The sequence below is a fragment of the Rhinatrema bivittatum genome, chromosome 7 (assembly GCF_901001135.1).
Source record: "Rhinatrema bivittatum chromosome 7, aRhiBiv1.1, whole genome shotgun sequence".
Classification (NCBI taxonomy): Eukaryota; Metazoa; Chordata; class Amphibia; order Gymnophiona; family Rhinatrematidae; genus Rhinatrema; species Rhinatrema bivittatum.
This window is the reverse complement of record NC_042621.1, coordinates 76,556,730-76,572,745: the sequence shown is the minus strand read 5'-3', so window position 1 is coordinate 76,572,745 and position 16,016 is coordinate 76,556,730. Positions and strand designations below refer to the sequence as shown.

The window sequence follows — 16,016 nt, the reverse complement described above, 5'->3', positions numbered from 1 at the left end:
TCTCTGTGAATGTCCACACAAGGGTGTACAGATATTGTAACACTCAAAGCCTCTGGCTGATAGGGATCTGTTTTTATATCTTCTACCATGCCACTGGACATGAAGAAGGAAGGCTTTTGCTCCAGAGACATCTGAGCCATGTTTAAAGCCACTTATTCAAGGAAAACAGCATTTTACTGATGGAAATGTATTTTTTGAGCCATTATTCTTGTATTTATTATTTTAGGTATGTTTCTCAATTTTTTAATATCTCTCTTTTTTTGTTTGAGTTTTGCAATTTGATAAAAACAAATGCATGATGTTGTGATCTACGGTGTCAAAGGCTGCTGAGAAATCCAGTAGCACTAGAACCATTGCTTGAGCTTCTTTCTTGATATCTGAGGAGATCATCATCCATTAGGGCAATGAGAATTGTCTCTGTTCCATGGCCTTGTCTGAATCCAGATTGGTAGGAGTCTACGCTAACCAATTCTCTCTGTCAGTCAGTTTTTAGTTGAGTTTGTACTGTTTGCTCTACTAGTTTCTCTGAAAATGGGATATTAGACCGTGAATGGTAGTTTTCAATTTTGTCTGCATCCAAGATGATCTTTTTTACTGGCTAAACCATGGTTTTTTGTTTTGTTTTTTTTCTTAGCTCCAAATTGCAAAGTTCTGTCCAGGACAACATTTAATAAGCAGGCGATCCCAACCCCATGCACTATGCGTCATGCCTGGATGCAGGCACAGCTGCGCAAGACAGAGGTGAGTAGCATTCATTTTATGAGTTGACATCTGCACCAGCCAGAACGCTACCCAGCGGCTCTAATGGGGGCACACTAATAGGGTACAAGTGGGCGGTGTTGGACACCCCAGGTTATGAATGGGAGCCATACCTCATCCCATAACTTAGCTGTAATAAGGGGGATGAGGTTCCCATCCTGGCAGCTAGGCTAGGAACACATGACTGTTGTTGTTTTTTTTTGGGTTTTTTTGGTTACAGACAGTGCCAACGATATGAGCAAGGCAGTGGACAATGGGCACTACCGGGGAATCCAAGGATTTGCCTGGTTTTCTGCACCTGACAGTAAGGGTGCAAGAAAGGTGGCCGCATGGTCCTTTGCATGAAAAATGTCAGGCGTTTTTATCTGGAGTGTGAAAGGCAGGCAACAGCTCAAGGATAAGCAGCTGAAGTACCTATGTGCCAGCTTATTCAGGATGCGGGCACCACCTGAAATTTCATCTGCCTGATGCCGCAGAGATTAGTGGATCAATAGACACCCCTTCGTGAGCCGTCTGTGGCTACTGATGTAGGTATGAATCACTCCCTGGAGCATCAGGATTGACTGTACCGGATGCATATGGTACAAGTTCTGAAGTCCTTGAAGGATGTCACAGAAGATCCAAGTTCAACAACCGCCACCCTGTGAGGTCACCCCCATAATCGATATCCTGGAGGATTTCTGGCAGGAAGAGGAACTGGCAGCAGAGGTGATGCTTTCATGGACTCCTCGCTGCAACAAGTGAACAATCAGCTCAAAATCCTCAGCCGGCTGAATCCTTCCCTGCGTGTGAGCCGCAGAATGTCTCACCCTCCAGTCTGGCATTCTGACTTACTTGAAGGAGGAGCCGGTTACTAGTGTGCAAAAACAGGAGCGCCAGAGGCAGAGGGTCCGTGGTAGTGCAGCACGGGACAGAGCGGGCTGCCAGCTTAAGAAGCAACCCTGTAAGCTAAAAAACACTTCCTCTCCCACCTTCCTCCAAATTCCCCCCACCCCGCCATGGCCACCACTCAAAAGGCTTTCCTGTCAGAGGGCCAAAGTTTCAGTGGTAGCAAACAGAGACCAGTATCCTCTTCTCCCCAGCAGAGGAGATCCCTTTCCAAATTACAGTGACATACCTTGGAGATCCCATTGAGCTCATAGACACAGGCATTATACTGGGCAGTGAGGACCAGAATCAGGACAAAACTTGCAAAGTTTGACCAGCATTTCCTTTCTTAACCAGCACCTGGTGTGCCTAGTAGGGATGTGAATCGTTTTTGAACGATTAAAATTATCTGACGATAATTTTAAAATCATCCAAAATCGTTAGAGTGCAGATACAATACAAATGCCCCCGATTTATCGTCAGGGGCATTTGTATTGTATCGTTAAAAAGGGCGCGAGAAAACCGGCACACCAAAAAAACCCTAAAACCCACCCCGAACCTTTAATAGAAATCCCCCATCCTCCTGAACCCCCCAAAAATGTTTTAAATTACCTGGGGTCCAGTGGGGGGGTTCCGACGCGATCTCCCTCTCTCTCTGGCCATGGCTGCGTTGAGAAATGGTGCCGGTGGCCCTTTGCCCTTATCATGTGACAGGGCAAAGGTAGCGCCGGCGCCATTTTGTTCCCTGGCTCCCGACGTCACACCTGCTGGAGATCGCCCCCGGATCCCTGCTGGACCCCCAGGAACTTTTGGCCAGCTTGGGGGGGGGGCCTCCTGACCCCCACAAGACTTGCCAAAAGTCCAGCGGTGGTCCAGGAGCGACCTCCTGCACGCGGGCCGTATTGCCAATCTTCAAAATGGCACCGGCGCTACCTTTGCCCTCACTATGTCATACGGGCGACGGTCAGGAGCCCCCCCCCCCCCCAAGCTGGCCAAAAGTCCCTGGGGGTCCAGCGGGGGTCCGGGGGCGATCTCCAGCAGGCGTGACGTTGGGAGCCAGGAAACAAAATGGCACCGGCGCTATCTTTGCCCTGTCACATGATAAGGGCAAAGGGCCACCGACGCCATTTCTCAACGCAGCCGTGGCCAGAGAGAGATAGGGAGATCGCGTCGGGAACCCCCAATGGACCCCAGGTAATTTAAAACATTTTGGGGGGGTTCTTGGAGTGAGTTTCCTCACTCCAAAGGTCATCAAATCTTCATGAGACCACTGTTCTGTTCGTAGGTGTCACGTAGAATGTCAAAGTGGCCCCTAACCCCCTACACTCTTACCTAATCCCCACCTCGAGTTACTAGGTGGGCCTACCATAGGGATACAAATACCTATCTATGGGCCATGACATTATGGCCAAGGACTTATGGGAGACATGGCAATGAAACCTTACCACATGGTCATGGCACCTAACACAATCCAAAGAGGTGTAGTTAAAATTGGCATTATGGCTGTGCAATAGCTCTTCACAGACAAGCTAACCCAGTCCGCTCCTCCTATTTTCTGAATTTGCATCGCACCATGCGATAAGCCCTTAACACATGCGAAAACACCTTATCGCATTTTGATAAATGACCCCCACAGAGAGAAAAGGTGCTGAGCAATTAGCAAACTGAAATAGAGATGGTTCTAGGAGGTTGAGAGTGTGGGACGGGGAAAGAAGAGAGGGGGGATGCTGATATTGCAGAAAGAAGGCCAAAAAATTGGGGTTATGCTGGAGCAGAAGGGAGAGGAATATGCTGTGGTGGGGAAAATGAATAGATGCTGAGCAGGAAGAGAGAGAGGATGCTGGGTAGAGGGTAAGGGAAGAGATCGGGATGGGGGCTGTGCCAGAGTCAATGCCACCAAAGCAGGACCTGCTGGTAGGAAGGAGTGTTCTGTTGGAACTGCCCGCAATTGGTAAGTTGAGGGATGGGGAGCGGGGAAGGTGGCAAGAGAAACTCCACCTAGGGCGCCTAATACCCTTCCACCAGCTGGGGTTGAACTCTACAGCTTTGTGTAGTTTCTTCCCCTCTCCTAATCCTGCTGTATTGAAAAGGATTTTGAGGGACCTTATTTATTTATTTATTTTTGGTTTTTATATACCGGAAGTTCCTGTATACAATACATATCACTCCGGTTCACATTTAACAGAAATAACTATCGCCGGGGAGGCGGTTTACATGGAACATATCGAAATAATGAACGGATAATATATAATAAAGTACAATCTATTGGGAAAAAACAACTAAGATCAACTTAGAACACAACTTGGAAACATATAACTGAAGTAATATAAACATTAGATTATTGCTGTAAGGCAAGGATGGTTGTTGTTCTTCTTGCTTTTAGCTCTCTGGGAAAGCTTGACGGAAGAGCCAAGTCTTGAGTTTCACTTTAAAAGTAGTATGGCACGGCTCAATGCGGAGGTCCGGTGGTAGGGAGTTCCAGAGAGATGGGCCCGCTGTGGATAGAGCGCATTTCCTAAGGGTAGATTTTGCAGGTTGGGTGATCATTCTGTTCTGGTTTCAGTGACTCAAAAACATCTGAAATAAAAAACTGTGTTTTTTGCTTGGTTGCTTCACAGTGTTGTTTCACTTACTCAACAGAACTATTTTGAGAATAATTACCAAATCATTTGTTCATCTCAATCAAATGCAACCAGGCACAGGCCTTCCATACTAATTATGTGAAAGCTATGAAAGTCTGAAAATAGGTTTCAGTTACCCTGCGATCGTGGAAAAAGTTTCAGGAGCTTATTAATTAAATCTATTGCAGGGATCTTATCGTAGAAAAGAATAGTCTGGTCTTTAAGATTCGCATTTCTGGAATGATTATCTGAAGGAAACTGTATACGCTTTCAGTGGATAGATTGAGCCAGGGCGAAATATAACAACACAAGTTAAAAAGGAAAATGTTCTGAAAAAAAAAAAGTTTTTACTTTAAGCGTGGTAGACTGAGCTATAATGACAAAAGCAGTAGAATATAACTATATGCTGGGTTTTGTTCCCTAAGGGTATAATTATAGGCTTTATTAGCTCTAGCCAAATATTGTTGTTCAGATAGTACTTTGCGGGATTTTTTTTTTTTTTTGCTTTGCTCCACCCAACTATGTTTAGACCGTACCACTTTTTTTCCTGGCAGAGGCGCACGCGCCCAGACAGAAGAAGGAGATTTTAATCCGCACGGATCTGTTTCCTAAAGATGGGATGGGGGTAAACGGCTGCTAATTAGTCTGCAGAACGGAAAGTAATTCTGCCTTTTCTTGATTAACGCCTCGGAGTCAAACACCGTCCTGGGAAAGCTGGCAACCCCCTGCCTTTGTCACTTCTTGGCGTCTCCCGGGGAGCCCTGCCAGGAGCAGCTCCAGTGTTCGTCCAGCACTTTGAACTACAATTGTAAACGGGTGGGTGGGAAAGCCTTCACTGCTCTCAGTAACCCTTCTCCCTTGTTTATACAACTTGAGCAAAGCCTTTTTTTTTTTCCTTCTAGCCTAGTCATCAGTGACTGTCTCCCTTTGCTTGTCAGATTCTTTTGCTTTTAAAGAAAGAAACCGGAGTGGAACGGGGAGGGGAGGAGGGGCGTGAGCGGATCCTGCTCTTCTAGCGAGTTGCATGAGGGATAGTGGATTTTTTTTTTTAGTTTTTAATTTATTGCCATTACAAGTGTGGGGTTTATTTGCATGTATTTATTTTTTCTTGCTTGCGTCCTCTGGCAGGCAGGGTGCAGCGAGGGGAAGCTGGGAGAGCTGCTGCTTATCAGTGCCGGTCGCGTGGCTTCTTTGTGTACAGCAGCTGCTCTTGAATGCACGGGTAAATCCTGTGGCTTGGCACTGAGCTTTTTTTTTTTTTAAATAACAGCTTCTGCAAGGCAAAGACACCTAGCTGGATTCCTCTTTTGCTCTGCTTTTCTTCCCCTTTCCTCTCTCTCTCTCTCTTTTTATGACCCTTTTCTGAAAGATTTTCTACCGGTTTTAACCCCTCTTTCTAGCCCCCTCCCCCCACCTATTTTTTTTTTTTTTATAGCCTGGGTTCATCAGCCTGATCTTTCTTTCCTTAAACAGAAACATTAGTGAAAGCTATCGAATGTGGATCTGTTAAAAAGAGATCAGTGGTTTCGTCAAGTGCACTTTTTTTTGTACCCAAGAATAAAAGGAAAACTAAAGCAAGCAAAAAAAAAAAACAACAAACAAACAATTACTACTACCAGTAAAACAAAGTCATGGATGTAAGATTTTATCCAGCTGCCGCTGGCAGCTCTCTTCCAGGAGACCCCTCCAATCTGGACTTTTCCCAGTGTTTGGGCTACTACAACTACAACAAGGTGATTATTACTTTTTGATTATTTGCGTTTTAAGTTCCGTTTCCACTAGAAGAGAGGTGGGATATGTACATCTGTATCTAAAACTATCCTAGCCTCCTCGATGTGGAAAGTGAGATTTCTAGACAGGGAAGCCAGGTTTGAAATGTCACTTTCTGATGGATATGTACAATGCAGTGATTAGGGGTGGGAGACTGTTTCCTGCAGCGTCAGATACAGAGATTAGTATTACGTGGGTTTACAGTCTATAATGTGAAAGTGTGTACATCCCTGCGTTACGTCTTTGTAGCGTTTTATTGGGCGTTTTGCTTTCGCAGGAATTTTTTTTCCCTCATAGGTGTCCTGCATGTGTCGTTCTATTTCGCTTTGCTTGTCAATGAGCTTCTTATAGAGGCTGAACGTATCGTAGGGTATACATCTGGCTGAAAACTTGGTAGCGCAGATCACAGGCGAATAATATATATATAATAATTTTTATCTTCCGAAGTCTTCGCCTGAAAGACCAAATTAAGTTCGTCGTCGTCTGTTGCAGATCATAGGTGCAAAGCAAAAGTTTCGCGAGAAAACAAAAGTTCTGATCTTGACATGAACTGCCAAAGAAGCTGAGACACGGGATTTATCCAGCATAGTCAGTTTCACATGGCCCCCCCACGCAATTCTCTTTGTTTTTCTTTTCGGCTTGTGTTTTGGCGCTTGACACTAAAAGCCTGTATTAGATTTTTAAGGTGTGTATTTTTTCTTCAGAACATAGGAGGACCTTTTCTGTAATGGATTTTGAAGTATTTTGATCTGATATTGTTGGTATAATAATGCACTATGTATGCTTCAATTTGGCTGGCTTTTGTGGTGCATATGGAATGCGCTTGTTTGAAGAAACTCCGATCTCCGTTTTTGCTTTGCATGGAAAGCTTTGCTAAGTTGAAACTGTATGCAGAAAACTGAGTTTCCACACTTTCTTGTGACATTAAGTTAAAGAAACTTATTCAGTTTTCTCTCCAATATTTTCACAAATAGATGTAAGTTCTGTTTTTGTTTTAGTGTTCACCTGTAGCAACTGACATGATTGTACTACTAAAGTACAGTAAACAAATATCCCGAGTGCATGTCTACTTGTAAAAGCATTGTCATTACTGCTAGCAGATCTTTGATTACCATAGTATCTACAATCTTTTATATGTGCACGTATACATGCAATGCCTTTTTATTCTCTTCCTTATATGCCCCCGGGACAAGATGGCGTTAGGACCCAATAGTATATTAAGTTTGTCACAAAACCATTATTTTTGGATTTGGTCTGGTTTTTTATTTTTATTTTTGCTTTTTCTCCTCTAGGTTTGAGTTCATGTTTTCACTCAGGCTGTCAAACTGAATGAGTAATAATATATTGACCGGTTAGTCTGCTAGCTGATTATAAGCGTTTTCTATACACTTGCCACAGTTTCTGGACTGAGGCCACCCTTAACTATCTTGTTTTGCTCGTCTTCAAAATTCCCTAAAAGAGCAATTTCTAGAGCCATGCTTTTATGTGATTTGGGTAACTGCACTGTTTATGCATGTCATTACATATTAACTGCCTAATCTATTTTTTTTTTTTACCATATCTTAATAGTGGAGGTAGGTAGCACACTTGGTTAAGATTCTCTCATTTTGGGAAAACTGGGTTAGATTAAAATTAAAGCAAATAACCTGCTGTTAGGCACTCTTAGTCGTGGAATTTGTTCACAAGTCACCAAAGCAGCTTACATCTCAGCACTATACAAATGACATTCCCTGTTCTGTATTCATGAGAGGCCCAGCGTAGGAAAGCAAGGGGGGTGCTTGAAGACAGGATTGGTATAGACTGTAGAAGAGAGACTGCAAAGGGTTTTAGCCAGGCTCCAGCTTCCATAAGCAATAAAAAAAAAAAATGTTACCAACCTCACATTAAAAGGAAAATGAATTGATAGGGCAGCATTCTGTCATGATCCCTTGTAGAGTTCGTCTGGCATCGTGATTTTGTGTATTGGTATTAGTTTAAAATCATAGTCTAAGAACAAAGAGATTTTTGTACACACAGTACCTGTGCTAATCCTAATCTTTTTTTCTTGTGGCAAATTTAGAAAGGAGCCATGGCTTTTCACTTTAGTTAGGTAGTAGGATGGTCATGAAAACTGCTAATGTATCACAAGTAGAAGTGCAGGGGTTTCAGTTCCTTATCGGACAGCGCATGTGCTGATGTCCTGTTAATCGTTGGAAACGAATGGTGCAATGAAATGAAGGGTTGGTTTACACCTGGCTGTGTGGTTTTTTTTTTTTTTTTTTTTTTTTGGCCTTCAGGAGGTGAATTGGAGCCAAGTTTTCCTAATTATCTTCTGGAGCGAGCTGGAGGTGAAACCTGCCTATGCTCCCCTTCCTCCACCCAGATACATGGCTCATGGTTTATCCACCTTGCAGCTCCTATGGAAAATGGAGCCAATCCTTGCACACTTTTTTTTTTTTTTTTTTCCCTTTAATGTATCCAGTTCCATTTGACTGGAATTGGGAAAAAGTTTTTAAAAACAAATCCTGTTTCAAGCCGTTTCTGGCCACACTTTTTTAAAGAGACGGCATCATGAGTGCTGCTGCATGTGGCACTTGGTCTGCTTGTGAAAGCTTCCCGATACCTCGGTTTTGTTTGCAGATGGTACAAATAGCACCCTTTAGTCGCTTAAACTACTACTGTGTGAAAGCTTAGATTCAGCAGCCACCTGTAGGGATGCCTGCCTCGCAGGACCTCGCTAGTATGCTGCCTGCCTCCTTGGGACCGACTCTGGTCAAGTAGGAGCAGAGGGCAGACGTGTAAGCAAAGAAGGATACATTCTGTCTCCCATCAGACACGGGTGGGCCCGCCACTTCAGCCTCGTCGTCTGGTGCCTGTGGAAGGAGGCTGTCCCCTTCTGGTCATTTGGGGTGTAAAGGGAGGTGAATGCCCCTCTAGGGGGCAGGTCTTGTGAGTGAAGTGATCAGAAAATAAACCACCCTGACGTCTTCTGTGGCATCCTTTCACCTGCTCGGTGACTTAGATGTCAATTGGATCTGGAAAGAAAAGCACCCTTCATGCCGAGACTCCTCACGGAACATTTTGAGTGAATTCTGTTCAGAGCAGGGGGTCCCAAACCTGTCCTGGGGACCCCACAGCCCGCTGGGTTTACAGGATATCCACAATGAATACGCATGAGATAAGATTTGCGCATAATGGAGATTCCATACATGCAAATGTATCCCATGGATATCCCGTAAACCCAGCGGGCTGTGGGGTCCCCAGTTCAGGTCTGGGAAGCTGTCTAGTGAGTACGGTGGCCGGCAAGGACAGAGAAACCATCTCGTTAGCCAGATTGGCTTCCTTTAGTGTGCCATAAACCCTAGTTAACCTCTGACTTTCTTCACTTCTTGGCTGCCTAGGATCAGCTGTGATCATCCCATGCTTTTTTTGAGCTCTGTTCTGTTTTTGCCGCCTCCAATTTCCGCCCCCCCCAGGAAGCTATTCTGTGCATCCATCACGCTTTCTGTGAAAAGAAACACAGAATGTTCTTACGTTCCTTCTGAGTCAACCATGTTCATTTGCTCTGAAAAGCGATTATATCAGTCTTTAAACTGAACCCTTTAGAATCTCCTATCATGACCTCGTGCACCTTCCTTTCCACTGTAAAACTTTTGTTTGTCAGTCATGGATGGGACTCTCTCTCTACTGGGACCCAGTCGCTTCCACAGTGCTGTGCCCGCGGGACCCTCCTAAATTGTACCACCAGACAGGTCCAGGTCAAGAAATGCTGAGCTCCAGGATATCTAAGTGTTGTGTATATCTCCCTGGAGACAGTGAGGAGGGTCCTGTAGGGTGGGGATGGGGCCTGTGTTTGCTCCAGGGAGTGATGGTCTCATCAGTGTATACCTGCAGAAAAAGGAGTCTCCATCAATTTTCCGTTGGAGGAGGGTCATTTATTTATATGGAAAGGCCCCCCTTGCAGTCTTACCTGTAGGCTTCTGGTGGTGGAGCTGAATTACAGATGTGGTGCAGTTGTGCAAATTCTGCTTTTGTACTTGCCGGGCTGTATTTGTATGGCTTCTTTCAGCCATGAATGTCTTCCTCATAGATCACCAACCAGTTCCTCCCCAAGGGCACGAGCTGCAGAGGGCTGGGCATCCCTTCTCTTCTTAAAGCTTATTTACTCCCGAGGGAATTCTGCACAACACACATTTAAAATTCTGTGCAAACAAAAATATTCAGCAAACTGCTACACACTTTATCAGAATAACACAACGCGATTGCTGTCTTGAGTGATTTGCTGAATTTAAAACGCAAAAGAGGAAACCCTCACTTTATCATTGAAAATGCCACATTTTTAAAATGTGTTTGACCGAAGTGGCACATCCTAAGGCTCAGCCCCTTTCCCCCAGGTATCTCTCTCTTTCCCTCCTAGCGCTCTCACTTCCTTCCTCTCACAGCATCGATTCCCTCAGCGCTCTCTCTCGGCACATCCCGGCTCGACTCCACAGCTCCCACACTCTCTCTTTCCCGCCAACTCCTTCATCCCCTTCCCTTCAGGCTTGATTTCCCCCCCCCCCCCCCCCAGTCTTAACTCCACCATTCATGTTTGCTTTTTCTCTTTCCAGCTCCCCCCTCCCCCCTCCCCCCTCCCTCCTAACCTCTTTCTCCTCAGGCTCCATCCTCCTCTAGGCCCCGATGTAATAAAGTGCCCTCAGTAAATCAGAGTTTTACTCTCCGTTCTGTGCATATTGTTACTTCCTATGTAGCAAGGACATTTTGTGTATGTAAAAGTGCGATTACTGCTTAGAGCCCTTGCACGGAAACTGCGTGCTAAGGGAGGCCTTAGCTATTGCTTCCCGATGCAGAGAGGTGCCCTGGCTTAACTCTGGGAATTGTACTCCAGGTCAGAGGTGAGGCTAAAGTTTCCCGCACTTGTGTTAGTCTACGGCCAGGCCCGGCAGTCGGGATTTATGTGCAGAAAACGTGCCTTGCACCCACAAAGCATGTTTTCTGCTCCTAAATAGGATCTATGTGCACAGAAAATGCTTTCTGAGCTGAAAGCCTTTTTATGCACCTAAATCACATTTTATGCACACAAAACAAGCATAAATTCTATCCTAGAGCCTCTGCCACCTGTGCTGAGTGCACATTTTAACTCCTGGTTTGTGTGCACAGTTTGAACTCTCGATGCATTAGCATGTACCATTAGCTCACTGGGTTGAGAATTAACTTTTTTTTTTTTTTTTTTTTTTTAGTGTCTGCACTAAAAGTTTGTTACCTTGGCTTCTTAGTCCTTTCTCCCCAGCCAATTCTCTTTGGATAACTCAACTCCTCATCTTTACCCCAACACAGGTGCTTGCGCTCTTCCTACCCGTGCACTGACACACACTTTCTCCGGCTCGGCCTCTCAGATCTTTCTTCTTCAATGTTTTTGACTCTCTGCTACTGCTGGCTCACTCACTCTTTCTCTGCTCTCCCTGCCCCTTCCCTTCCCATGTTTCGCCCCCACAAACTCAAACCCACCACGCACTCTTTCATCCTTCCCAGCTCGCGCAGCCGAGAATGCCGCCATCTCTTTCGGGATTGCACGGGTCGACAGGTGACAGCAGCCTCTTCTTTCCTTGGCCACCCCTATGCTTCCTTTCTCTGGGGTGGCTCAGGCCGATTTTTTTTTTTTTTTTTTACTGCGGCCTCTTCCTTTTGAGACAGTGTCGATCGCTACTGTGTTTCCTCCTTTGGGGCCCACACAGCCATGTTCTGCAACACAAACTCAAAATTCTGCACTGCACCGTTGTGTAGAATTCCCTCCGGACTATTTTATGGGTTACTTGTACCCTGACATCTCTCCCTTTGTTTTTTTTTGTTTCTTAACCCCCCTTGGATGTCACTCCGATGTTGTTTACAATATGGTTTGACTCTGTGGGCCTGATTATTTTTCCAAAAATAAAGAATTGGAGAAAGCCTTAGTGAATCAGACTTTGTATCAGGCATAGGCAACTCCTGGTCATCGAGTGCTACAAATGGGTCTGGTTTTCAGGATAACCACAATGAATATGCCTGAGATAAGTTTGCACACGGTGGAGGCAGTGCATGCAGATCTCTCTCATGCATATTCATTGTGGATATCTTGAAAACCCAACCTGTTGTGGCTTTTGAGGACTGGGGTTACCTTATTCCTGCCCTGTATCTTCTATTTGCTAGTAGGGATGTGAATCGTTTTTCTAACGAATTGAAATATCGTACGATGCTTCTAAATTCGTTAAAAATCAGTTAAAAGAAGGAAACTATCAATTTTACCCTCGATTTTTCATAAAAATCGTTTTTCGGGTTAGTGCGCACTAACAAAACAACCGTTTATTTTTGTTACTTTTATTTTTTGCTATTTTTGTTAGCACGCGCTAACATGAGTGCTATTACATTCACTCCGTGTCCGACGCGGGTTAAATAGGCGCTAATCCCACTATTGCATTAGGGGTGGATTAGCGCCTATTTAACCCATGTCGGAGTGCGGGTTAAACAGTGCGCCCGGCTGAGCACACTGTATTGCATCGGCCCCCAAGTGTCTTGATCATACAACAAAATGGCATCAGTCTCAAGGCCAGCAGGTGCCTTTTTAAACACGGCAACCCGTGAGGCAGGAGAGTCTGGGGATCATTCCTGCCCCATCCGGACATCTTGCAACCCTCACGGATGAGGTAAGAAGGGTCTGGGGAGAGGCAGGATAGCGGCTCTGGTTTGTAAATTTTGGCAGCATTGGGAGATTTCCATAGGGCAGACTGGAACCTTGGTTTCATTTTGGTTTTCCTTTATTGATTTTTTTTTGGCATTTGTTTTGTTTCATATACAAGAAACAAAAAAAATCAAAAGAAAATGGAAAAAAAAAAATGAAGTGTGCATCCCTAATGCCAACTATAAGAATTACCTCCACAGACCCCACTTCTTTCTGATGGACTATGCAAAGGGCAGAAGTGCTGCAAACTAAGACCCCACGACTGAGCATGCCACAAAGAACTTGGCCTCTCAAGAGCAGCAAACTATGTGCAGCAGCCAAGAACACAGCCAAACTTCAAAATCTACAGCAGGGGTGTTTATACCAGTACTGGGGGGGGGGGGGGAGGGGAGCCCAGCCCAGCCCAGCCAGTCAGGTTTTCAAGATACCTCCCCATGAATATGCATTAAATATATTTGCCTGCACAACCTCCTATGTATGCAAATAGTTCTCATGTATATTCATTAGGGATACCCTGAAAATCTGATTTGCTGGGGAGGGGTGGAAGGGGACACGAGACTTGAGCACCTCTGATCTAGGGACCAGTGTGATGCTGAGACTCCAAAGACCTACCAGCAAATTGACTTTAAGTACAGAAAAGAAAGGAAGGCTTCTAAGCCCGATGATTATCCAAGGGAAGTGGAAGAAGTGGTCTTGCATTTCTCACAGTCTATGGGTGGAAATCTCAGACCACTGACAAAGCTAGCAAATAGGGATGTGAATCGGGTGGCCAACCGTTCCCGCTATCGGGATCGTCTGGCCACGGGAAAAAAATCGTTTTCCCACATTTCCCCAGTTTTTGTTTTTGTTTTTTGTTTTTTTTTTTTAGTGAAAAATCGTTTTTTGGGTTAGCGCGCGCTAACATGAGTCTATTACTCCTCCGCATGCAAAAAAAATAAATGTGCGTCTCAGATGCACAAGCAAAAGTACAGAAAGGCAGAAATGACTGCTTTTCTGTACTTGTTTTTTTTTTTTTTTTTTTTTAAGACAGACGCCGAGTTTACCGGCATCAGTCTTCATAACCGGCAGCCGTGGCGGGGTAGCAATAGCAAGAAAGCGCTAAGGTCGATCCTAGCGCCTCCTTGCTAGCGCGACCCCCTAATTTTGGATATTGCATGGCCGCCCCCCCTTGAGGGCGCCATGCGTGCGTTTAGGAAAGTGGGCGCTGACTTTTCAGCGCCCGCTTTCCGCGCTTTATATTGCATCGACCCCTTGGTGAGACAGAAGCAACTGGGGATTTCCCTTCATTTTGGTTGAAAAACTATCTGAAACGAAATGATACATTTTTCATATTAAAAACCTTTTGTGTTTGTTTCAGTGAGAGCACATCCCTAGTTGGCATTGAGAGAGATCTTAACTACAGCATATTAGTTCTTTTGATTAATTCTAAGAATTCTTATAGCTCTTAAGAGGCGGTTACTTAGTGCCAGCTTATATGGTGACAAACTGCTCAAAAACATTGTTTTTATACATTTTCATGTAAATGTTTTGTCTTTTTAAAAATGTATCTAACAATTCGACTTCTAAAGATGAGGTAAAAGATATAATGACAGATTTTGGTACAGGTATATTTTTATTGGCTTCATGATGCTAGTTTCTAGTTTATTAGATTTTATATACCGTCGTATCGGGATGTCCATCACGACGGTTTACAGTAACAAGAAATACAATACAAAAGTGTCAATAGGAACACAATAGTAAAATAATTAACTATCTTACACACAAGTATACTAAAAATTAAAGAAACAGCATTAAAAGAAATAACTACATGATAAGATTAAGTACATTCAGTTAAACGCAGTAAAAGTATAGACAACTTCTTAAAAACAATAAATAACGGTCCTTAGTTAGAATCTGCGTAAGCACTGCTAAAGAGCCATGTTTTAAGATTGGATTTAAATTTTTTTTTATATCTGCTTGTAATCTAATTTCTGCTGGCAGCTTGGGTTTTCCCAACTGAATACTATGGAGCTAGGACGAATGTGTTTTTTTTTTTGGAGAGTGTGCAAATGAGGCAGTGTGGGAAAATATTTATTTTTGCCACATTGTCCTTTAGATTCCACTAACATGGGCCTCTGTATTCAAAGCGATCTGTGTAGGTAAGTTAGTCGAATAAGACTTTTCGGCTGACTTACATGGGATATTCAGCAGCATGGCTATACTGCCGAATATCCCCATATCTGATGTTTCTTACCCAGATAAGTTGCATCCGGCTAAGTTTTTAGACTTGCTCTGTGGCAGGTCTGAGTTTTCCGATTTAGCTAAACCAGTTAAGTATGAATATCGTTACTTATCCAGCTAAGTAAGCAGGAGAAGTAGCACCACCCATATCCGCTTGCTGCCTGCCCACAACTTAATCTACTTAGCCGGAAATTTAGCAGCCACCACTTAGCTGGATAGGTCCAACTTATCCGGTTAAGAAGTGTTGGGATATTGGGTTCTTGGAGCCCAAGCATACTGTGGTGTGACTTCACTGCCTTTTTTCTTTTGGAAACTGACACTAGAGTGACTTACTTAGGTAATAACGGATAATGAGGCTTGTCCATGGAGAATAGAGGCAGCTAATGCACTCTGGTTTGAAGCAAGACAGGGGCCACTTTTGTCCTTTTTGGCATCCTGTTCAGCCTTTGGCTCCTTTCTTAATAGGAAATATTTGTATTTAACTTGAATATTCACCTCAGCTTCCTTTCTGGGTGCAGAATGAGTTAATTGATCCTCCTAGCTTTGTGTTTTACAGCAGGCACCTTTCAGGAGACTTTTGTATGTTAGCACTGTTGTGATTGTGAAAATATATGGTGTGGGTAGAATCCTAATCTCTCCATGTAGCCTTGATTAGGCTAATGGAATGTTTTACATCAATAAAACGAGTGGCTAATAGGGATATGAGATCCTTTTTATGATAGGTTCACCTTGCTTCAACAAACCTCCTGAAAAATCCGTAGGCTTTGGTGAATTCATTTTGAAAGGAAAAGCTACAGTTGTGGCGGAATGTGAAGCGGATCCTTAATGCAGATCTGGAGAAATCTGCCACTGATTTTATTTGATCAGCACAGATGGTGTTTTGGATTTTTTAAACTGGATTTTACTGGTCTGTCTGGAAACATCTAACTTTTCCTACACCCTTCTCCTCGCTACCCCAACATGATTTGAGTTCAGCTTCAGATTGTTCACAGGGGTTTTGTTGCTAGCCATGGACACACAAGACTCATTCCCCGAATCTGTCAGTGTCCCAAATTGCAAACAGCTGGCTTATCTTCTGCTCCAGC

General features: G+C 44.1%; 1 protein-coding gene across 4 annotated transcripts in view; it reads left to right on the top strand.

Annotated features, from left to right (window-relative positions):
* Positions 1–4,876: 4,876 nt before the first annotated feature.
* The window catches only part of TOX3 (TOX high mobility group box family member 3), a 286,153-nt gene continuing 275,013 nt past the window's right edge, over positions 4,877–16,016 (top strand). For 3 of the 4 annotated variants that reach the window (XM_029608537.1, XM_029608536.1, XM_029608538.1), the window contains exons 1-2: positions 4,877–5,063; positions 5,721–5,980. In XM_029608537.1, coding sequence (XP_029464397.1) covers positions 5,879–5,980 — 102 coding nt within the window. In that variant the 5' untranslated portion in view covers positions 4,877–5,063; positions 5,721–5,878. Of the gene's footprint in view, positions 5,064–5,720; positions 5,981–16,016 lie in introns of those variants that run through there. The other variant, XM_029608539.1, reaches the window with a different exon arrangement.